At 38.3% G+C, this 25,409-nt stretch overlaps 1 protein-coding gene across 4 annotated transcripts in view; it reads right to left on the bottom strand.

Moving 5' to 3' along the window:
- HEATR5A (HEAT repeat containing 5A) overlaps positions 1-16,708 on the bottom strand; it is a 60,697-nt gene extending 43,989 nt beyond the window's left edge. For 2 of the 4 annotated variants that reach the window (XM_029964127.1, XM_018082668.2), the window contains exons 1-8: positions 16,577-16,695; positions 11,951-12,034; positions 10,186-10,440; positions 8,950-9,161; positions 5,407-5,515; positions 4,743-4,892; positions 4,308-4,479; positions 2,186-2,346 (exon numbers count right to left, since the gene is read on the bottom strand). In XM_029964127.1, the coding sequence (XP_029819987.1) occupies positions 2,186-2,346; positions 4,308-4,479; positions 4,743-4,892; positions 5,407-5,515; positions 8,950-9,161; positions 10,186-10,311 (930 nt within the window). In that variant the 5' untranslated portion in view covers positions 10,312-10,440; positions 11,951-12,034; positions 16,577-16,695. Of the gene's footprint in view, positions 1-2,185; positions 2,347-4,307; positions 4,480-4,742; positions 4,893-5,406; positions 5,516-8,949; positions 9,162-10,185; positions 10,441-11,950; positions 12,035-16,576 lie in introns of those variants that run through there. The other 2 variants (XM_029964126.1, XM_018082672.2) reach the window with 2 other exon arrangements.
- Between the last annotated feature and the right edge of the window lie 8,701 nt (positions 16,709-25,409).

The raw sequence follows: 25,409 nt of genomic DNA on the forward strand, positions 1-25,409 counted from the left end.
ATATGTTTAAATAATTTAAATTACTATCAAAGTTGTACGAGTAATATTGCAGCCTGCTTTGACTGTAAGTTAATTCAAGATGCTTGCCCACGTCATTTCATTCCAGAGTGTGAGAAATGGCAGTTTACCCGGCACAGGCACTTTTTATGTAAAACATTGTGTTTGGTCTCACTTAACAACAGCTTCCAGCTATTTAAAATTCTGAACATGCAACCCAAATTTAATGTATGAATGCATTTTAAGAACTACAATATTACAAAACTATAACTCATAACCTGGAGAGAATTTTGTTATTAAAGGGTTTGAATCAGGGAGTATTTGCAGCCCCCAAGCACTGTTCCTCAACTCAATGAATTTTAATTGTTTGCCTTGCAAACCATAAAAAAGATAAAAACCATAAAAAGACTATGTTTATCACAACAAGGAGAAAGAATGCAGAATCACTTTACAAATCTAATCACCACAAGACCATTTATTTTGCCACATAATAAGCTCCCCTACAATTGCCTTCCATGTGCATGTGTTGGATTCTTTTAATGAATAGATCAAGAGAAGGGAATACAAAAAATGAGAATATGCAAATGAACACACAAAATTCCTCATAAGAAACTTCACTACTACTACTGATATCAATCAATTTCTGTATTTGCCTCACACATACTTTGTCTTGTGTCTAATATTAACAACAAATTTATTCATGTAAAAGAAAGTGAACTAGTAGATCCTGTTAGAGCTAATCGCTCTTGACAAATACTACTTATGCTTCATAATGCACCAGTACATTATCCTGGTTTTACAGATTTGAAAACTGAGGAATTTCACACGATAAAGACTGTCTTGAACAAATATAAAATCTTCTATATGCAAGAAATCATCTTCAGTGGCTTTCTTATTTTTAAATTCATAATAAGCTGAAACTCACTAATTAATACATTTAATAACTGTAAGTGTTTTCTACTTATAAGCACTGATAAATACATAATTTCTCAAGTTTTTCTTATAGAACCATTGCACTATTTAAACTGTTCTGGTAGTTAGAGTGTACCATCTAGTACAGGTACTATTCAGTTAACATAGAAATGCATGAAAAAGGAGAAAACTTCCAAAAACCAGTAAAAATAGTCAAAACATTGAATTGAAATATCTGTTCCTGGAAAACTAATAAAACCACCATGCATACAGAACACCCTAGGAGTCTGGCATGCATTTTCTAGGCAAATAGCTGTCAAGGTATTATTGTTCCCCAGCTTTTCTGTCTCTCTGCCAGAAGTTAATGCTTCCACTCAGCATGACTTGAGTACAGACGACAATTTGTGAGCACCTTCTAGCTGTTTCAGTGCAAAGTGTGGCAGCTTGTATCAGTAATTGAAGCTAATTTAAAGATTTGCACTGCAGAAGTTGATATGTACTAAAAAACTGCCTTACTGGCAAAGTGGATTATCATATAGCTGTGGAACTGTAATACTAAAATAATGGCAGGTGTTTGATATGTTCATCATGACCTATAGTCTTGATTCACACTTTTCACATTTGAGTATCCATGTCTTAGAATGTTTACTTTTAAGATAATATTTACAGGATGAAGCCAACCTGATATTATCTGAAAAATTTATACAATTTTTACCACTATGCACTATATGGTCTGATTTCACTCCCGTTCAGTTAACAAGATTCTATCCTTTGAGCATCCTAGAACACAGCAAAACAGATGGTGGGGTTTTTCCACTAAATTCTGTTTTCCTTAGTTTTCATGCACTTCCTCAAAGCAGAATAATTTTTTCAAAACTGGACTTGGAATGTCCCTATACAGAAGGAAGCTATTCCAAGTTCAAAGATTTTTTGTAACTTCTCCCTTTAATTTTTAGACATAAGGTATTAAGTTTTAAATTAAAAATTCAAGGATTTTAATTATATCACTCCTTTGAAATTCCTATCACATGAAGCTTTCACAAGTAACACATATTTAACTTTTAAAATTTCAAACTATCAGGCAAACAAAAAGCAAAATCAGAAATCTTTTTTTCTTTTCTTTCTAATATAACTCAAGATGTAAATCCTTATTTTAAAATACATACATTTCATCACAGATACAAAAAAGGATGAAGAAAGGAGAAATATATGCAGAGTAAAACAGTTATACAAATGTTTAGCAATCTCAGAAAACCATAACTAACGTAAACCAAACCTGGGTGATTCCAACTCTAACATCTCTGCTGACTGAACTGGTCCCTTTCAACATATCGCCACTGGCTCGTAGAAATCCACAACTTCCACGCAGAAATCCAGTTCCCAATAGCTCCATCACTTCTTCCAAAGAGATTCTGCGGAAGTTGTGCTTGGTGGACACTAAGAATAGATGTAAATCTTTAGAGGAATAGCTCTAAAATCTTGCTACCTTTTAGAAGTAGAGGTTCAACTCTCATTGTGTTAGAAAAAATAATTTGCATAAGTTCAGTAGCACAATCAAATCCAAATACGGTTTAACTTCATAACAGAAACTAAGATATTTTAGGACTCAGTGATCCAGCAAACCACAACATTTATCAAGTTTTTCTCCTTTAGCTACCTTTAAATAGTCTAAGCCATTGTATGCACACTTATATTTACCCACCCTCAGTATTTACCATCTATGCTCCCTCTGCAGAAAGGTCTGTGTGATCTACTCCTACCACTCAAAGTTTCATGGAAGTCCTGACTAACATATTCCAGCTTTCCACCGAAGACAACCTCTATTCCAAAATTCAGAGGGGCGGATTCCCTTTCTGCTATGCTTAGCCAGGTAAGGGTACAAATATAGGTTCTCTTACAAACAAAAGCAACTCATCTTGGCATTAAGCTAGCTCTTTGAAAGAATGAGAATAACAAAAACAGCTAGGAAAATTATTTATCCCCAATTCCTATTCCATTGCTTTATTTCTTTACTGAGAGTTCATTTAAAATACATACTGGGACATGTCTGCAAACAGCATGATGACAGCACACAACACAAACTAAGTGACCTAAAACTTTCACTGCATTTTTCATTCTCTTGAAAGCATTGAAATGGGAAAAGAATGAGAGGATTCAAGATAATTATGTCCAGAAAAAAAAAGTAAACAACTCAATATCAGCATGTCATCAGATACAATACATAAACTTCAAGACTATGAACTCCTTCATTTGCTCCCTGAACCTCTCCCCCCAGCCCCTTCTAGTCCCCACCTAGCTTCTGTCTCACTTAGTTGTAACTTCTTTTTAACTAAAAATAACTCCAATAAGGAAAAAACTCCTTGAAACAGTCAATGAAATAATTTATAAGCTTCTTATATAACTTTATCTTAGTACTTTAGAAATAACAACTATGTTTCTTACAAAGATTAAAGAAAACCACTGAATCTACAAAGAGGTCAGAATATTATGTTTTTTTACTTAATTGAGAAAAGATAAGTGCTGTTTTCTGTAACACAATAATACTCTCCAAAAGATTCTTAGGAAAATACTTTATAAATCAAGACTTCAGACTCTACAACGCAAATATACAGCCTCAAGTATTCTGAAAGACAGTAAGTTGGGCTTAAAGGGATGTGATTTTGTCATTTGCTGCTTATCGCACTGAAGGTTTACTCTGATGCCATTAAAAGCAGAACAATCAGTCTGAATCACACTTATTCTGCATCCTGTTATATTTTGCTTAGATTATAGTTAGATACTTAGCTTTGGGTTTCTAAGATTGGACTAAAACCACCTAGTCTGTATGACACCAAATATTAGAGATGTTAACTTTGTGCTAGGATGCTTCAGTTAGCTCAAGTACTGTCTGTCAGCAAAAGCTGCTACATGGTTGTTATATGAACAAAACTGCATGCTAATTTCTGCTTCTGATCATATTAGTACTGCTGGACAATCCCGATGTGATATTGATTAGTGCAGAAAAATAGCTTGAAGGTATCCTTAACTTTTTCGTTTGACACAGAGACACTGCCTCAAATCTTGGTTCTTTCTACACTGCTTAAATTAATCTGGCCTTTAAATTCCTCAGGTTACTAATTTCTCTCCACAGAATAAAAATCTTATAATAGAGAAAAATAGTTTTACCAAATACTTTTCCTTGTTTATTATTTTATAAATAAATAAATATATATATATCCCACCAAAAGCATAGCACTTCAGAAGAAAAAAGTTACAGAAAAGACCAAACCAGAGATATGAACAGCAAGATGAAGCTTTAATTGTGATTTTTACTTCAGGTTTCAATAGAATTTGAGAATTTCTTATCGTCTAACAAATTTTTACAGGTGAAGACTCAGTAAATAAAGTATATACTTTACCTCTTGTCTGCTTAGACGTTAGAGCTCTAGCCAATACTGTGCCTAAAAGTTTTGAAACTGCTAATCGTACATCATAATTGGAACCTTCAAAGGATTTAAAACATAAGGTCACAACACTATCCAGGTCTGTAGTCCACATAAATACTGCTTCATCCTGAAGTTCAAGAAGACACTAGACAAAAAAAAGGGAAATAAAAGTGTTTCAACACGGGAAAGTAGTCAGTAAAAGTTTTAATTTGGTACAGAATACACAGAGTTCTTCCTAACAAAATAAGCATGTTGCCTCATACTAAAATTACTTGTTTTTTGCTGCCAAGGTAATATTAAAGAAATAAAGATAAGCAAACAATGTATTTACTGCTGTGTTCATCACCCATTAAAACAGAATTTTATTTAGGGAGTTACTTAATAAAAACAGCTATTAGAGTGGGTTACCTTTGCAGCAGCACAGCGGACTGCCATGGATCGATCTGTCAAACACGATCGGGCAGCTTTGTAAACATCTCTGTGACAGGGGATAGCAGCAGCTCCTAAACCATTTAATATATTTTGCAAACTAAGCATGATTTCATAACGACCTTGAGACTGAAAAATGAAAATGAGAAATGTTAAAATTTTGTAACCCTAAGATCCTTGGAAATACAAAACGCCAATTACTGAAATAGGCAAACAGTGGTTGGGTCTTTTAGACTTTTGGAGATCTATTTATGCTGAAGCAAGTTAAAGCAGATAACTTGCCCTAAAACTCTATAAGCAAATGAAAACAGTAATTCTATGTTCCATTGAAAAATACTAAATAGAAGAACAAAACTCAAAACAAAGTATGAGCTATAGCAAAAAGGTTCTCATTAATAACGCAATTAAATTTTCTAATTTTCATGAAATCAGATTGAAAAAAGCTACAATCCATCATTTTTTAGTCGTTATCCATTAACTCATTATTACTTCTTTGGAATTTAGACACTGATTTTTATCTGACTTTCCATGATTTTTTTTCATAAATTGGTATCATGCATTTTTTCTTACTCATTGGTCCAGCTACCAACAGTAAACATCCTGTTATTTTTCCAATCACTTTTTAAACATGCTGTTCCAATACCTCTGCATTCTTCATTGCTTTAAGCACATTCCCAACGGTGTCAGTAAAACTGTTTCCCAAAATTCTTCCCAATTTTTTGTATAAATAGCCCAAGCATACCACCGCAGCACTAAAACAAAAGCAAATCCAAAGACGTGTGAAAATGGATGCAGTAAGAGATGAAAGGGATTAAGAGACTAACGTAATCAGTGGGCAAACAGCAAAATAACTGAACAGAACATCCCAAAAACATAAGTGGATTATGAAAAGGGAAAAAAAATGGTCTGTGTGTGGCACATACCCTCTACGAGAAATGCAGATACAAGGGTTGGGAAAATAACTTGCACAATACAAGAATTCAGGTAAATACAATCTTCCAATAAATTTTAAAATAGGAATAGGGTTTCCATATCCACTTTTAAAACTTATCTAATTTTTTACCAAGCATGCTCTGTGTCATGCAGTCTATGGCACTGTGCTACAGCAGATGCTGCCAGAAGTAGTCACACACAGGTTTACTTACAACTTGATGGCCAATAGTAGACTGCAAATGGTCTAGTAATTGCAATTGTGTCATTTATGTATAACAATACATAAGAAGGAAATAAAACTATAAACCCATGTCCTTTTCATCCTGGTGAAATATCTAACAGCTAGACTCTGTGTGCTCATTGGCCTCTCCATTAGCAAAAGAAAAAATTGCTAATATTGAGCAAAAAAAAAAAAAAAGTTGCCTAATGAAAGAATGTTTTCCTTTGAATAATTACTTAAGGAAAACACTTTGCTTTTGTATTGACAGATCTATAAATTAAACCAATTAGTTTTATGACTACAAGAAAAAAAAGAAATTCTCTCTTTAATCAGCTTTCAGCTCTTTGGCTTAACCTACTTAAATATGCAGACATTGCTCAGCATCCCCTTCAACAAAACAACATTTTGCTTATTCCCCAACTGCATTCAAGTTTCACATAAGTTACACAGCACAATAAGAAAAACAAAGCCTTCTTTCTCTCTTATCATACCAAAATACTATTTTCATTAAAAAAGCATTTTTCATTATTGCTTTTATTCAACTCAGTACACACCAACAGTTTGGATTTTAATTTTGTTGATGGTGTGCCTGGGCATAAAATTACAGTTGTCCCATCTTACTACTAAATTGAGCATCTGAAGGTCACAGATACTTTCTCTAATTAGCTTCAAGATTAAATAATATCTATTTAATAATCTGAAGAAGGAGTATTTAACAGACATATAAAAAACCCCAACCAAATAAACTACCTTATTACATCGTGTTATAACCTGCAAACACTCTTAGAAGTTTGGCTGTACTGCCATGTACTGCTTCAGCGTTGCATGAAAGAGTCAATCAGTATTGAACAGTGATTTCTAGCAACAGAGTGACCACACTTGTTGATAAGTAACATCTAGTCAACTAAAGATGGGAATCTAGTTACTTCTGCACATCAACACTTAAGTTTTTATGAAAGTTCAAAGCATAGGACTGAGGAAGCTCTCGTACCTGCCTTCTAGGATTGCATCACGGCTCTAGTTGTCTATTTTCTTTTTCCACAAATGTTTCTTTACTAAGTCCAAACTGTACTAATTGTGGAGTTACTTTAACTGTCAAATTGTAAGCAACAGCCAGAAGTTTCCAAGGAAGCCTGTAAGTTTTGCAGGGAAAAGCCTCTCTGCCCCTGTTTCTACCTCCCTAGCAGCACACCTCTATCTTGATACACAACTCTCTATGAAAGATACATCTAAATTGTTTTCTCTTAAATTTTGCCTTAACAATTGTACTTGGAGAGGCACCAACAAAAATCCAGAGCTAAGATACTCAAACATGTGGTAAAACAGCACTGAGATAAGCTATAAAAGTTTGCAGACCAGGCAAATGCTTATAGTTTAAAAGCAGCCCTTGTCAATATTTCAAAAACTTCATCATTTAAAGTTAATTAATAAGTTGCATTCACACTGCATAACCTCTTTATCTGATTTGGTATTGTATTCATATCACACTGACTTTTAGTAGCAGATAAGCACCTAGCTAAGGTTATGTTTAAAGTGCTTGCCTAAAATATTTCCATCAAAGAAGAAAAGTAATAATTTATGAGATAAGAGAATGATTCACTGGAACTGTATTTAAAGGAGTTCCCGGGTGTATTAACATATTGTGAACACTGATGGTTAAGTGTTGCTACGAGACAGCATGGGCATGTATGCTAAATAAGGACAGATGGCAAACAAAGACAACACTTTAATCAAGATCAGGCAAAAAAAAGCAATTTTTCTACACTGAACACCAAGTATTTAATATATTTGCAACCGAAGATGAAAGATTTTACTCTGTAAACAGCTCTGTGGTTCCAATTATTTTTGTGTAGCCTCAGCCTCAGTGTCAGCTGTATCAGAAATGCTTTTTCCAAAACTTTTTTGAATTAAACCATATTTTACAGTTACTTTTTTTGCCATCTCTTATTTCCTCTCCTCACTACTGCTTACATACCCAGGAGCATTCTGAACAATGCCACCTCTCTCTTTCTCCCCCAGTTACTTCTCTGCATTCTGACTCTGGATATCTGCCATTACTGCTTTACTGCCAATGGACTCCATCATCCCTCCTTGCTATGCTGACATCCTCCCACTTCCCTCTGGCATATTGCAGCTGAAGCAAGGAAGACCTGCAGAGTTCTGTCCTACACTACAACTCAACTATAATGTTAATGGCATATCATAGTTGAGAATGTAGTATAGCATAATTTATTCTGCAAGACTTAGACCCTTTATAGCAAACTTATTCTTAACTCAAAAGACTGCACAAGAGGTCACCTGGAACAAGAGGGAAACAAAAAAAATTATGGTATTGGAAAATACAACTGACTCCTTGCAAAATTTATTTTCAGAAATCTTTACTTGGGTTGTCAGAAACAAATTTAGCATGCAAAGTAAAGGAGGAAGACATATTCTGCTCTGCTTTCAATACCATATCATTAATGCACAATGATGTTTTACTATCTCTACCTTTACCTTTAATTTTCTTCATTATAGTCAAAGATGTGCATTGTTTCAGGAATGAAGGTTACTTACAACATTTCTGCACATAAAGATTTGGTTTCCCATTCTGAAGTAACAGTTGATGTTTCTCTGTTCCGTGGGCTAGGCTTCAGGTGTTTAGTTACAAAAATTTTTAACTATGTCCAGTTTCCCAATTGGATTAAGAAATGTACTCAGTAACTGTATTTTGTACCTGGAGTTGTACTTGTCTGTTTCACTGATCTTCTCAGCAATATTATTCCCTTCTCCTTGTTTTTCAAACAGCTGTGCCCTCATAACTCTGTTATCCATCGCTGGTATCTCCCCAGCCTGATTTTCAACTGTCTGGCTGGAGACTACCAATTCTCTTCTACTCTTTTGGTTCCTGATGCACACGTACAATATCTAGCACTAGCACCATCTTTGTTTTATTATGTATCTTGTGGTAGTGAATTCAGATGCAGCTCACCATGTCGATCTGTCTCTCTTGTTATTACTGAATTTGAAGTTTGGGATTCAAAAAATACTTACAGTTTTGTAGGCAGATAACTTGGTGAGTCATCTTTACTCCGAATGAGTTCATTGCATTTGTCAATTGTTTGGTAAACAGAAAAAGTGTCTCCAGTGCTATAAATTACAGCTAAATTCTTGGCAAGAAGCCGTCTGGTAGGAGGTCCTGGTGAATTGTTTAACAAAGAAGTCAATTGTTCAACCAGTTTCTTCTGGTTTTCCCTTATATCAGCCTGGAAATAAAATCCGTAACCAGTTAAAATTCAGTTAAATTTAAAAGTTAGTTAAAGATAATTAATGTAAATTATCTTTACTTTTCATTATTACCATTCTGATAATGACATTCTTAATTACAAATGAACATTTACTTCATTTTTATGCTTAAAGAAAAGACATTTCAAGTATGTGACTATTTTATTCTTCTTAAAAAAAAAACCAATACGTTTTTCAGAGCTACTATTTCTAGTAGCATTGCAAGTGTATTTTCCTATGCAATTAATATGCTTATATCTTTCTAAAACAAAGTTTCCTTTTCTTGCTTTGTCTGCTTTAAAATAAAATAATTAATAGATATATAGTAATTTTAGTATCAAAGAAGAACTTTAGCCATGTTTCAAGAACCTGAGTATTAGAAAGGAAAGAACTTCCCTTAAAACAATCATCCAGTCTTAAATAAATTATTTTAATACTCTTTTAAAAAAAATAGTGTGGCACCATATTTCATTTACATATTTTCATCACAAATAAAAACACTTAAATATCGTTATTTTGGTCGGTTTACTCTTATATAGCTACACAATCAACTTAATATACTCTAAACAGTGAACTAATCAATTGGAGAGTTGGCTGGAAACAGATCTTTTATCATTTGATTAGGAAAAATTTAAAAAAAAAGAAGAGAAAGATGTTACTTTCTTGCTTGCTAGAGAAATATCAAATAATTGTGCAATGCCAGGTGGAAGCATGACTGACATTCTTCACAGTGGGGCTGCAAAATCTTGCAGTAATAATATGAATTACAACTAATTAAAATTCCCTTCCTTGGACAAGTGGCTCTGTCACTTAAAGGGCTGTGACCAAATTCTTGTAACATTTAGAAAGCTGCTGCTAACACTAAATATACTTTCATTGCTTGTAAATGAAAGACATGAGGCAAATGAAATTGAATACTGCTCTTTGGTTTTAAACAAAATAACAAAAAGACAGAAAGAAATAACTATATAATGTGATTTTCTTCTCAAATCTCATTATACTTACTCTGCTAGTCACTGGTAAAAGTTTTTCCAAATACTGTAACCACTCAAAAATGAACTCTGCTTTTTGAAATCCACCAAGCTGGTTATACGCTTCTTCATTAAGCAACAAACTGTGAGCTAACTCCATTCCTTGAAATTTTCCTCAAATCTCTCAAACACTGTGGAATGAAAAGAAAACCCAACAGACTACCGAAGCTGTGTTAATCAGTCAGGTTTTCTTCCTCATTAATATCTGATGAATCAGAAGTTTGAACAGCTAAACAGAAAAAGAAAAAAAAACGTTAATAGAAAGTCAATGATTATATCATATTATATTTATGCTTGATTTATTAAAATAAAATTTTTAAAGGAAAACAATATAAAAAATAAATTATAGCAGTTTTACGTAGCGATCTTTAGTAATACTTAAGTTTTTCATATGAGATAATGGTATTGATGTAATACGCCAGCTAAAGTTAAATATACTTCACAATATATCAGGGGGGTTCTCACTGAACTTCTGATTTTCCTTCTCCTTGTTTTGCAAGAAGTGAAGTTTTCTAGTCCTTTATCATATATATACCTGAAAGTAATGACCAACCCAAACATAATGACTTTGCTATCTAGAGCTAAGTGTAGCAATAGTCGCAACCTACACATAACAGACTCCTTTTAATTATGTTCATAAATATAAATGTTAACATATTAATTCAAACACTTTAGGTATTCTCAATGCCAAGTAAGGCATAAAAAAAATCCAGAATTTCATCGCTGAACAAACCTCTAATACAGTCTTTTTTATGGGAAAAAACCTCAAAAACAAAAGAAAACACCCAAACCTGAAAAAAAACCACCTCAAAAACTCGAAATCCAACAAGAAGTTCTGTTTTACTTATGTCTCTCAGACTATTTTTGGAATTTCTCCGTTTAAATGCCATGTAGCCTCAAAATACAAAATAGAATACTCTGTAGGCTTCACAAACAAAAATAGCCAGGGAGATTCTGGTTAAAATATGGTCACCTATATTTTAAACTCAAAAAAAGTTATCCTTTTCAGAGGTCATTAAGACTGCTGAACACATTTTTTCCTATGTAGTAACAATATTATAGTGTAAAAGGATCCGTCAAACTGTAAACAGCAATATAAAGCACTGGTAAATAATTCAATACTCAGGTTGTCATCAAATGCACAGCAGAAGGTTACCTTTACTATTTTCTATGCATTTTTATGTCAAAGTAACTCACAGAGAAAATAAGTCTTATTATATTTACTGTAGTGAACTGTCACTTCAAATCTACCTGAAATACCAAGCCACTTGAAAAGGTACCACACTATAAAATGATGTGCAGATATAAATACACATAACACATTATACTTATAAAATATACATATATGACATATTATATACATTATACATATATATACATATTTTATCTAACTAGGTACACAGAAGTTCATAATTTACCAGTTATGTCGCTCCTAGAACACCCACGGAATGTAGCTCTATCCTCACATTTTTTGCAACATACAAAAAAAAGTAGGATTACATATTTCACTGAGTATTTGAGTGGAGTCTCATCACTACTCAGCATGAAAATTACAGGTACAGGTCACAAATATGTCTTTTTTTCCCTCACCCAAGGCATGTCCAATGTCTACCATCTCTAAACCACCTACTAGCACAGTAACATCCACTTAACACATGCAGCTCAGGATTACAACTCGTAGCTGTTTTTCCCAACTGAAAAGATCATAGTTTGTAACCAGACATGGGCACTTAACTTACCTAGAAGATAATTTGTCCTCATTGTAAAAACTACCTCTCTGCTGCTTCAGGTTTTTGGATAAAGGATGTTAAGAACTTGATTTCCTAGGAAAATAATTAATACAAAGATCAACTTTAGGAAAGAAAGCACATGAGATACAAGTGTAGCTTCTACAGAAAACAAGAATTCCAAAGTCTTGCAATACTGAAAATTTGTATTAAGTGATAGCTCACCAAAAAAGACTGGAGCTCCATAAATATTATTAGCTCTCTATATGTTACATTTAAATTGAGCAGATGCACCATATACACCATGCAATTGGATTCATTTAACTACTGAAACTGCCTTTGTTATTTGTTTTGTTAACTTAGTTTAATTCTAAACCATTAAAAAAAGTAAGTTCAAACAGCATAATACAAGAGTATTTCAGTGCTTTTGTAAGACCTACATTACTTCAATATATCTAAAAAAGCAGAGGTGCAAAATATTCATTATATTAGTCTGGAATGCTATAATAAATAGCCATAAACAACACGATAGCATTCAAGTCAAGACCAACAACCAGCAGAGTTGGCATAGGTGATTCACGTGTTCTGAAAAATTCATGTACAATACTATGGATACAAGACGTGAGGATTATCAATCCATTTCCTAGTTCCTAGATATAGTTTTAATGTAAGAACCCATGGGCAAAACATTTCCTTTTAAAACTCATTCAACTTGAACCTATTCTGGCAGGACATGAAATAGAGGTTGAATGTGAATACTTTATTTAAAAAGTATTCACTTTTTAATCAGTCTTCAAATGACTGATGTTGAAAACAAATCAAAAGTGTATGTAGATTTCAGAATAATTCAAACTTCTTTCATCCTGGTGAACCAGTGTTCAGCCTGCTGAAGAGAAGGTTCAAGGGGACCTTAAGAAATGCCTTCACAAGGGAAGATTATCAAGCAGATGAAGACAGGATCTTTATTGATGTGTATGGGAGGGAATAATATAAAAGTGGTATAATTAAAACAAGGAAGCTTCCATCTTGATAGAAGAAAAAAGATTTTCACTGTAAGGATTATCAGCCACTGGGATTGGTGATGACAGGTTGCAGAATCTGCACCCTCAGGGGTTTCTAGCACTTGACTGGACAAAGCCATCTGAAGCTATTATTGTAACTTGTTTCTAAATGAAGACGGTTCAATTGTATAAACACGTGTCGTGGGTTGAGGTGGCTGGGTTTTTGGTAGCAGGGGGCTACATAGGGTGGCTTTGGTAAGAAGCTGCTAGAAGTTTCCCCCCCCAAGTATGCCAAGGATAGCTGGCTACAGGAGGGACTTCCTGCCGCTGGCCAAGGCCGAGCCAATTAGGAGCAATAGTAACGTCTCTGTGACAAAATATTTAAGAACAAGTTTGTTGCGCGAAAGAATTTTCGAGCCAGGGGAGAGCTGACCAAAGCTCCTGGGCAGTCCTGGCGCCTCCACCGCTGCAAGGTGGGAGGTGGTGGTAGCCCAGCCCGGGCCTCTTGGCACCTACCCCGGAGCAGGCAGTGGTGCCCCAGCCGAGCTGCCCATGCTGCTCTCGGCAGAACCGGCCGAGCTGAGCAGCGGCCCCTGCAAAGGGGTGGTCAGGGCTGGGGCCAGGGTGTGTGGCCCCACGGAGAGTTTTTGCAGCGCCCTGGGCCCGCCTCGCGAGCAGCCTTTGCTGGAGCCCGTCCTGCCCGAGGAGCCAAACAGCACTGGCAGCACCAAAGCCTCCAAGGCAAACTGCGAGGGGTGGAGGAGGGTGCCCTGTGGGCTAGGCCAGGGTGGTAGAGTGGCCCCTGCCAGTGGGCACTGTCCTCCCTTCCCCCCTGGCTGAGTCGAGCCAGGCTGGGCCAGGGTAGCCTGCTGCGGTGCAGCCGAGCCCATGCTGGAGCAGATGGATGTATGGAAGAAGGCCGTTACCCATCATGGAAGGCCCAGGATGGAGTGGAGTCCTTCAAGAAACTTGTGGCTCCATGCCAGAGCAGGTTATTCCCAGGTGGGACTCATGGCCCTGTGGGGGATCCACATCGGTACAGCTCACCCTATGAAGGACCATCGGGGTGAAGAGACCCCCCCCCCCCCGCACCCCATGGAGAAGTGACCCTCGGGACAGTAGATATGGAAGAACTACTGCCTGAGGGGTGGAACCACGTTGGAGAGGTCCATCAAGGACTGTTACCTGTGGGAGGGACCCCATGGAGCAGGGGAAGGACTCAGAGCTGTGGCCCCCCCATAACCTGTGGTCAGGACCATGGTGGAGCAGGCTGTCCCCCTGCAGCCCATGGAAGAGTGACCTATGGGACAGCAGATTTGGAACATCTGTTGCCCGAGGGGTGGACTTGTCTCCCTGCACTGCTGCAGGGGGAGGAGAGAGAACATGGAAGGAAGGAGGGGTGAGTGGAAAGTGTGTTTAAGACTATTTTATTTCTCACTCTTTAGATCTTATCCTGTTAGTAATAAATTTTAGTATTAAGTCCACATTGAGTCTGTTTTGCCTGTGTGACCTCTCCCAGCTCAGAGCGACTTTAGTGGGTGCCTAGAATCTGGCCAAGGTCAACCCACAACAACACGTTTGCAAAAATAATCTAGATTTATTTATTTTTTAGTTTAAATTAAAGAAAGAAAAACTGTTACGGTATAGTTGCTGATCTTTACAACGAACCCCTGCTAACAAGGTCAGAAAGGCTAGCACTTCTCACAGGAGAACTATGAGTACTAAATTACAAAGGCTCACTGTTTATTATGCAAGATTTAGTTTTGTAGACACAAAACTGGACATGTAGCAAAAAGAAAAATTTTTAAAAAATCACAGAGCTGATCTGGTCAACAAGCAAACCTTGGTTCCATGAAACTGCATACAAAGCAGTATAACCCCTATTCCATGCAAAAAACTTATCCCTAACACTTACTGAGACTCCCTCTAACAAGAGTAAGTCTGCACACCAGGGACACTGATGAAGCTTCAAAAGTAACAATAAAAAAAGGGCACATGCATGCAAACTTGTGAGAAGAAAGCCAAGAATGTAGGAAATTAAGTTTTACTTATTTCTATTGGTTTTGCAGCCAGAGCAGAGAACAATGCAGAAGGCAGACTGCTTACAAGCCTATGTAAAGCAGAACACAAGCACAGAACACAGGGATGAGCTACATTTGATTAATAATAAATATGTCCTTGTTATGTATGCAGGATGTTACCAGGCAATTTCTAAGTGCAGAAGAAAACATCAAACCAAAACACACCAGACAAGGGTGGGACTGTGCCCAGCTCAGAGGCGAGGCACAGCCACGCAGGGGGCCAGGCAAGCACGGTGGAAGACTGAATGTCACGTCAGCCACTGCAGCTTTTTGAACGTCATCACATGCCAATGAATCGATGCAAGTGCAACCTAAGCATGTAAAGATGCATCTATGTTTACATGAAACTCATGTTTAGAAATGTTGAATTATTTGATAGTGCCTTTCCCCTGGTGTTACAATTTTGATGCTTCTCAATCTGAAAAAAGAAGTCTGGAAAAAAAAAGTGTGAAATTTAATTGAATGAGATGTATACTATGCCATCAACCAAAATGAAAAGGTATACATGGTTGATAAAATCTTCATTTGCCAAATAGCATGAAGCACCATGCGTTTGGTTTTGTCTTTAGGTAACTGAAGAAATTACAAGAATTACTTTACCATTGGTGCTACAAGAACATATCAATCAAAAATCCCTCTTTTTTTCCTATGGTGTAGGTTTATTTTGCATTTACAGTATGCAACAAAACTGTCAGAAAGATTTACTGGACAAAGCAGAAGGTGTTCCTACTTATTACCGATGAAATTTTTTTTCGTTTATTGATGGAAAATTTGGCAAGCAGGATTGTTCAAGACTGGTCAGAAAAGAGCTCAGAAAAGCTCTTAGAACAACCTCTAAACAGAATGTCACCCTGTAAATTGAAAGAATATAGGGTGAGTCAAGTATTAAAAGGCAAAAGCACTTCAGTTTCTGAAGTTCCTGACAGACCACAGTGAGAAAAGAGGGACCTGTAGTCTTTAAATACAGGGTGACTCATCCAGGCTAAGACTGATCTGAGTAACTGCCTTTAGCAACTATCTTTCAAATAGGAGAACCAACGGATTAGCCATGACAAAATTATAACAGACTAAAAAAACCAAACAGATCTATTATGTTTATCAAGTTCATTCTGAGCTAGGTAATCTCCTCAGGTTTTAAAATCTGAGGGGAGCAGACCATAGACTGCTGTATTTCTTTCACATGGACATCTAAGACAAAAACTAATCATCATGGCCAGGCTTCGAGAACAAAGATTTGGGGAGGGCTCTACCCACACTTGCTACAAGTGTGCTGGTGGCTAAAAGGGCCAATACAAGATAGAACAAAAACTAATACACAACCAGTGAAAACCTATAAGCAATAGTGGCAATAATTTTTACTTTCCCCCTTTCTTCCACCTCATAGCATATCTTGCATATATATAAAAAATAAAAAGCAAAAAAAAAAGGTAATCTGCAATAAAGCAAACTCCTAACTGATCTCTCACTAAAAGAAAGTTTTTAAATTATGACTCATTATTTCAAAGAAGAGCAACACAAGTAATGGAAACTACCACACAGATCAAGTATGTACTTACAAATTTATTTTCTTTCAAGACTTTTCATATTTGATCTCTCACTGTTCCAGCAGTTTGTCTCTTTTCCAGGAACAAGTGCTCAAACAGAAATCAGATCAACCTCAGCTCTGTAGGCATGACACTCAGGATCTAATGTACAATCTAAACAAGGGTCCAAGTCCTTTACATCTACTATGCAGTGAAGAAAATAAAGTGTCATTTATCTTAATAATAATTATTTATATTTTTCTAGTTTCAGTATTAACATAATTCTGCATTAAATCTGACCTAAAGCATAAAGATAATCACAGAATCAATTAGATTGGAAAAGACTTCTGAGATAAAGTCCAACCTTTGACCAAGCACCAACACGTTAACTAGACTATGGCACCGAGTGCCACATCCAGTCTTTCCTTCCACACCTCCAGAGACGGTGACTCCACCACCTCCCTTGGCAGTCTATTCCAATGTCTAATCACCCTTTCTGTGAATAAATTCCTCCTAATATCCAACCTAAACCTTCCCTGGCACAGCTTAAGACTGACTGTGTCCTCTTCTCCTGTCAGTGGTTGCCCAGGAGAAGAGGCTGACCACCACCTGGCTACAACCTCCTTTCAGGTAGTTGTAGAGAGCAACAAGGTCTCCCCTGAGCCTCCTCTTCTCCAAGTTAAACAGCCACAGCTCCCTCAGCTGCTCCCCACAGGTGACAATTTGAAGCATGGCACAGCTCAGGACCTCACTGATATATCTGTGGATTCTAGCAGACAAGTAAATGCATATTATGCTTCTAAGAAATTATCACTGTTACTCATTGCCAGTAATGAGTAACAGTAAAAAAAGAGTAATGAATAACTGTAATGAGTAAGATCAAAAATGACCAGTAATAATAACCCATGTTTTCCTAACAGCTGCCATTGGGCTCACTATACAATCAACACCATAACCATCCCACTGCTGAAAAACAAAGCTGAAGCACATTCATTAGCTTCAAGCTGTCCCTCACTGCACTGTAGCAGTATTTTAACTGACTTCAAATTCATGTTTTTTCCTCAGAAAGCAAGATTTTTATCATCTATCTAACAAGTGAACTAATACATTCCAGAGAAAGCCTTCTAGCCTGACACATTTAGTTGTAGCCATTAACAGCTCAGATCAATGTTACTCCTGCAGCACTGTTTTAAAAGTTTAATGGGATGATCGTTACCAATGTATCTGAGCTGACTGCAGGGAGAGACATCGATGCTCCTCTATGTTAAGCCCTCAGACATACCCGTTTAGAGTGTCTTCCAAACATAAACAAAACTCCTGCCCAGCCCCCTTGGACTTACTTCTCACAAGAGAAACCGAGTATGATGGGCTTTGCCAGCTGGGCAGAAAAACCTTAACGAACCAGCCAAATTCAGCTACTAATGAATGAAACATAGACCAAAATCCAATAGTTACAGTTTGTTGTTTATACTAGTAGGCAAACAGAAAGAGGCACTGAGGCCTGGAGAAGGCAAAAAGTGCAGGATGAAACTCCCAGCTACTTCAAGTGGGAGACCTGATGGCCCAGGAAATTAAGAATTTAGTTATCTTTAGCTGTAATCTAGCTAGAATTTATAGCTCACAGAAATAATCTGCTTCAAATCAACAACAACGATAGAATCTCAGTAATTTCCTAAGGAATAAAAAAGAACTAAAATTTCAGCTTAGATGAGCTTGGAGTTTAGATACTGGAAATGGATTGAAGTGAGAACATTCAAGAGATAAAGGTGTTTATTATTACTGGAAAGACCAGGCAGTCTTTGTTTACTTTTTGACTTATACAAACTATCATCAACTAAATCACAGAAGCAAAGTCTGCCTCACAATCTTCAGTTAGAGTAGGCAAAGCTAAATAGAAGTGTCAGTGCATGTCAGTACTTCCAAATCTTTTGTGTGGCAGGATCCTCAGCATTCAGCTAACTTTTGCCTTCTTTGTATATACACAAGCCTTAGCCTTAAACTTTGTGCTCCACAGAGCTACATGAAGCAATAGCAGGTAACTGCTGGTCCCAATTTAACATTGAGCCTTCTGTACATATTTTATTTTCAGCAGTGCTAATCACTCTTGGCCTCTCATTTGACTGAAAAAAACCCTGGGAATTTCGTGAGCCCTTTCACCGCTTTCTTGTATGCATTTTCAAAGAAACACACAAGCAAATGCAGGGCATTTTAGCACCAAGACATGAAGAGGAGGAGGGGAAAAAAGAGAAAGTTAACCCCCCGAGAATTGTTTCTTTAGCAGAAGCATTGGTACATTTAATTGATTAAACCCTTGATGAGGAGGACAGTGAAGATTTTCTGAAACCAGAACCCAGTCTTTCAATGCATACACACTCATACTTGAATTTGTCACTGATTGGTCTCATCAATGTGGACCAAATTACTCATTAGCATCAAAGTGATAAGTGCTTTTCACCCAAAATTAATATAGTGCCAGGTATTTAGCAGTGTTATGTTACATTGGTCAGCAGTAAGGAAAATTTGAAGCCAAACACAGAGAAGACGGGACCAACAGTCATGTTTGACAGCAGTTTGCAAGAACAGACCACAAGAGAAAGTCATCACAAGACTACAACTCAGAGGACATGGAAAAAGAACACCAGGCCACAGAGGAGATGGTCTGAAATATTAAGATCTTTAAATCAAGCAGAATTGTAACTCTTAATATCAGATTTTAAGTGCATTAGCATGTGAAAAACACACCAAATAAATCCCACAGTTGAGTACTCATATGTTTTGTTGTATATTCTGTGTTAGAGAGGGACTCAGTTCCACTCACAAATTAAATTATCTTCCTTTTTTTAAAAAACCCAAAACATCTACCCACTTGCATCACATGCTTATCCCAAAGAGCAAAAAGCACTGAAGAATCTGTCTAACTACAAGCAGAAAAAGTAAAGCTTATTGCAAAACCATCCACTTCCTCTAATTATTTGTGAAGATTTCAAACTAGGACAACTTCCATTTACATCATATTTTTGCATGCAATTATTCAGATTAGAAACATGATTCTGAAATCATAAATGTTGAACCAAGATCCTATTCTTTCAGGCTTTCTGCTGTGCTCTGGGTGAAGCAATTTGCCCCAGGACAGCTATGTATCTATCCTCTCATTGAAAATTTGGTAGCATTTATGCAGGTAGTCGTTAAAGTTACAAGCCAAGTGTATCCTCATATATTGCACCTCCCACATATGTAGGTCTTGCTGTGTTCACACTGTTTCAGGCTGTCCTAAAGAACAAATATCATGCAGCCCAAACAGAATTATTGTTAGCTTCTCAGCTACTTTCATCTGTGTTGCAAAACAAAGAGGCTGTTTTGTGAACCATGATGCTCATACAAAGTACTTGTTTACTCCCACAGGAACAGTTCCGAACGACTGATTTTCCTACCAAAATGCTGTTATTGATTTCCAAGTTTCAGAGGAGTTGCCCTTTATCTGAAAAAGTAATAAAGCTCAAAGGCAACAAAGACCTAACAGAAATCTATCAGAATCCTTGCTCTGGACTTGCTGGTTTTAAAAATGTTCACACAAAGAATGTGACCACCCACAACCTTCATACATAACAGTGACACTTATAAGAACTACAACACAATATACATTTGCTGAAATGTGAAAGAAATGACAAGACAATGTCTTCTAAGAATGCTGAATGATTTCTGTGAAGTTTTGAGGACAAAGCTTGAGGGAAAATTAGAGAAAAATATCCTGAAAAAAAGTGCCTGGAAATGCAATAGCTATTTCAGCAACGCAACATATTCAAGACATTTTAAAAAAAATTTGGAAGACATTTACTCATTGTGTTAAAAAGTACATACACTTTGCTTTCATGTTTCTTGTCATCACTTTAATTTTTATCTCCACATAAGAAGAATTATTCCAGGAAACCAAGAAGCAACAACATTCAGCTACTGAGAAATATAAGCCAGCCATTTCCTGAGCTCCACAGCAGCACTACTGGCACACTGTCCCCCCTAGCCCTCACAACTCTCTAATATTATTTAGGTTCATTTCTGAAAGTTTCAGCCAGAGATAGACTTGGCTCCATTACAGGGACCTTAGAACATTATTTTATTTACAGGTAACCTGGCAAACCACATATAAATAATTAACCAATGCTTCTAATAGTCATAAAATAGTCATAATATCTGGAAGTTTGATACTGACAAAATGAGTTTAAAAGATTCCCCCCTCCCTAAAACTGGACTAACTAAACTTTGGAAAGCAATAACTAGCTTTTGTCTGATAAAAATTCATAGAATGCTTTGGGTTTATTTCTTTGCAGGTTTGAAAGCTGGTGTCATAGCAAAGCAAGTGCATGAAAAGCACAGAAGTATAAACATCCACCTAAATCCTACCAATAATTTCAATATATGTCTGAATATAGTTTTATTCCTGAGAACACTGTAGACAATACTGTTTATCTAATACAGACAAAAATACATCAAACTGAGTATGCTGACAGGGTGGGGTTTGTTGCTGGTGGGGTTTTTTATCACAATGACAGCAGTTTCAGGAAATGAAATTATTTGTTAAAATGTTAAATTGACTTACACTAGGTGATATATATGCATATGGATTATCCAAAGTGTAAGTTGATTTTAGCTACCAATTTTCCACTAAGGTAAATGCTGAATCCAGTCTAGCTTAGCATGAAATTCAGCCAAAGGAATTTTTTGCTGAACATATCCTGAAATCCCAGAAAAGTATACTTATTTTTCCTGAAAATTATTATAGCTATTACTATGACTAGACTTCAACTGTGCTGAAACACACCAACACAGAAATTTAGCAGTAGGAGCCTCACAGATGCAGACTTTACAGGAGACTTGTTTGGCGGATCAGAGGCCACTATCCAGGCATAAATTACTGACATACCTCAATGCAATTGTTCTTTCTCTAGGTATTTTACATGGCTGTTCCCCAAAGAAAACTCCAAAACAGCTCAAAAAATATAACTGCATAAAAATTTCATGCCTTTTTGGTCTGCATTGTCTATACAGACATATTTTGTGTCTTTTTAAGGGTTCTGCTTCCTTAAAATCAGTAAAAACCACATTGGTAAAAACTGAATAGAACAAACATCCCACAATCTGAATATATTTTTGTGAGAACATATTTCTAACCTCCTACCTCATTAGGATGTTCTGAATTTTAAATCAGACAACCATACTGCATTGATTAATAAAGTTTTTGATGTGTTGGGAAGTAGTCAGTCATGAAGTAGTCAGTAAGTCAGATATTTTACCAACTATAAAAACAATCCTATGTTCAATAATCAAGCACAAGTTTTCAGTGTATTGCTAGATTTAGTGTAACATCAAACTGGCTTCCTCCCCCCAACTCCATTTCATTGTGTCAAACAATCAGGAAAAGAAACCCAAACTCCATTCAGCACACAAGCAGAAGTAATCTATCTGCTGGGTCTCAATTGTTATTTCATACATGAGAATATTACACATCATGTAGCAAAACACCAAAACATACAGTATAGCTTGACTATTTCTGAAGACAGGGAAAATATTTCTGGCATGTGAGACTAAAATAAAAGTACAGTTCATGGCCAGAACTGCAAACACTTAACGCTACTAAATCGAATGCCAAACTTAAAGAATCACTACAAATAATGAATTAAAAATTCAAAATTTATCAGATTTCATTTAGAGAAACACAAAGCTGACCTGAACTTTTATCCGCCTTCCTCCTCTCCTATCATCCTTCCACCCACATCTCAAAAAACTTTCCTTTTCACTAAACTTACAACATCTGTTACTCTTTCCCTCATTCAAAAATGTCAACACTAATGCAACTTTACAGGTTTTCCATCCCTGTGCACGGTTTTTACCAGTTATACGATGCAAATTTCAAGTGCAAAAGCCTGCAAAAACATTTCTGCATACCAGAATGTCCAACACTGCTACTCCTCCCCTAAATATTATTAATTAATTATTAATTTTTAAGAAAGTACAAAAAAGACCCAAAAATCACAGAACCTCGTTGAAAGTAAACGCCGAACCCGTCCCTGCAGCCTCAGGTTCTGTACCGCCCCGCACAGGGCAGACACCCCCCCTCGCCCACCCCGGCCCGGCCGGCAGCGCTGCTCTGCCGCCGACCCCCATGACACCCGGCCGGCACCAGCCCTGTGCCCGGCTTGCCGCTCCTCCCGCGGCGAGAAGACCCCTCTCCGCTCTCCGCTCCCCTCGCGGGGCTGAGACCTGCCCCGCAGCCCCGGGGACCGGGACGGGCTGTGCCGAGGGAGCGCGGGAGCCGCCCGGCCGCCGGCTTCAGAGGCGGCTGTGTGTGTCACCCACCGACCCACCCAGGCGGCTCGGGGGGTGATCGAGCACTTTTCAGGCGCAGGCCTCGGGCAGGCACAGCTACCGCCTCCGCTCGGCCCTGCTGCCCCTTCACGACAGCCCCTCATTCGCCGCGCCGAGCCCGGGCATCCCCCGCGGCGCGGGGGGCTGGCACCGCGCTGGGCTCTGGGTCATCCGCCGCCCTCCTACCGGCGCTTTTCCGAGCCCCTGCTCCGGGGCGGCCGCCGGGGCTCTCCGCAGGGCCCCCTGTCCCGGAGGCAGGACCGGCGACCTCTGCCCCCGCCCTCCCTACCTGCCGCCGCTGTACTCCGGGCTGCCCGCGGGCTCCGTGCCGCCTGCGGGGCTTCGGCTGCCGTCCGCCCGCCCTCCTCCGGCGGGGGGCCTCCGCGGGTCCTGCGCCCGAGCTGCCGCGCCCGCCGGCGGGGAGGGGGGAGAGAAGGAGGAGGAGATCGGCGGGGGCGTCCTCCGTGCTCAGGGCTGTGCAATCGGGCCTCGGAGCCATCGAGCGCCCGCCGCGGGCGAGGAGGAGGGCGGGAGCGCTCGGGGAGCCGCGGGCCCGGGAGCGAGGTGTCGCGGTGCCGGGGGGCACAGAGACACCACGCCGAGGGCGCTCCGGGGCCCTGCAGCCGCCGGGGCGGTGAGCGGCGCTGCGCTAGCGGGGCACAGCCGGGAGACAGCGCTCAGCGTGCTCCCACCAAAAACAGCAACAAAAAAAGTCCCTCTCGGTGATATTTTTTTTTAAAGTAGCTCAGCAGGCATTTTTGGGATTTGTACCTGGCTTTCATAAGAGTCTACCATGGCTTCTGATTTCCACTCCACCCCACAGGCGTACTTTCTGGAGAGGGCACCTGGGCACTGCATAGGACAGTAACAGGAACAGCACCTTTATATTAAGCGCATGCATGTCAAACCCAACATTTGCAAAAGTCGTTACTCGAGTTTCATCTGTGTAGGCTCTGACCCCAAATCGATATGGGATCCCAAGTCAAGGAGTCATTCTGTGTCTAAAGGACCAGGTCAGCTGGAGCTCCTGGTTTCTCCTACTGCATTAGGTACTTCGTCCATGTGCTCCAACTGGAAAGCGTTGCTACATCATTGGAATGACTTCCACCCTTCCGAATTTTCATAAGCAAATGCATTGGTCATGGGAAAATTTCCACTGGAGAGATTTTCTTTACTGAAATCTGTGATCAAAGTTAAGTTCTGTCTTAATGAGAGGAACGTATGTGTCTCTCAACCATTTTTTAGTTTTAAAATAAACAAACAATAATCTTACTGTAGTTCTGCGTTCTCTGGGACTATTTTCTTTTAACTGGTGCAAACAGAATCACAGAATCATTAAGACTGGAAAAGACCTCCAAGATCAAGTCCAACCTTTGATCACCACCATGTCAACTAGACCATAGCACTAAGTTCCACGTCCAGTCGTTTCTTGAACAGCTCCAATGATAGTGACTACAGCACCTCCCTGAGCAGTCCATTCCAATGTTTAACAATCCCTTCCATGAAAAAATTCCTCCTGATGTCCAACCTGAACCTCCCCTGGCACAGCTTGAGGCTATGTCCTCTCATCCTGTCACTAGTTGCCTGGAAGAAGCACCTTGCTACAGCCTCCTTTCAGGTAGTTGTTGAGAGGGAGCCATTGTGGGGAGGGAATAATGCCCAGGACACATAACCATACGACCCAAAATTGTGTCTAACCCTTACATAAGCTTCTGCATTCATCTTCAAATAGATTCAACATATAAGGTTTATATACAGTGGGATCCTCTGGGAACATCTGTATTCAGTTATGCAGATGATACTGCTGAGAAATATTTCAAGGAGTGTACGCAGAACTGCCCGATTACACTGTGCTATAGATGCCACGAGCACCAGGCTGTGTTACCATATATGGACACTGGTTTCATTTTTACTAAACTGACTGTGATAAAAAAACATAAGCACTGATGCTTTTAAAAAAAATTCTGGCAATGGATGTGGTAATGAAGAATATATAAATGCCTCATACCTGAAGCAGGAAACTATTTACATATTATATTTCACAGAAATCAACTCTACGAACTCCTACTGGTGTAAAGGTGTTAACTCCTGGTATCAAAAATAACGTACACTCCCAGGAAAGAGCTATTTGCTAGGTTAACCTCATTTTGATCAGGAGATGAGTTGCTGCTACTCATAAAGATCTGCAATTCACTTGTGAGAAAGGTCAGCTGAACAATTTATATTCAAAGACTGTTGGTGTTATGACATTTTCCATAATGAACTCCAGAAAAACAAAGGCTGCTCTGGCTGGCAGCCCTGAGGTAACAGAAAGACCTGGCAATATTCGTGAAGAATTGATCATGTTTAACCCAGAAACAATAAGCAACCCCAAATTTAGGATAATTTTTGGAATATTATTGCTGTTATTATCATTACTACGTCTTTTATTCACTCTGTTATGGTAGCAGGTAGGGACCCACCCAAGATTAGTATTTCATAATGCTGAATGTTACATGAGCATAGA

This window comes from Manacus vitellinus, unplaced genomic scaffold (assembly GCF_001715985.3).
Source record: "Manacus vitellinus isolate BGI_N305 unplaced genomic scaffold, ASM171598v3 scaffold_6_pilon, whole genome shotgun sequence".
Lineage (NCBI taxonomy): Eukaryota > Metazoa > Chordata > Aves > Passeriformes > Pipridae > Manacus > Manacus vitellinus.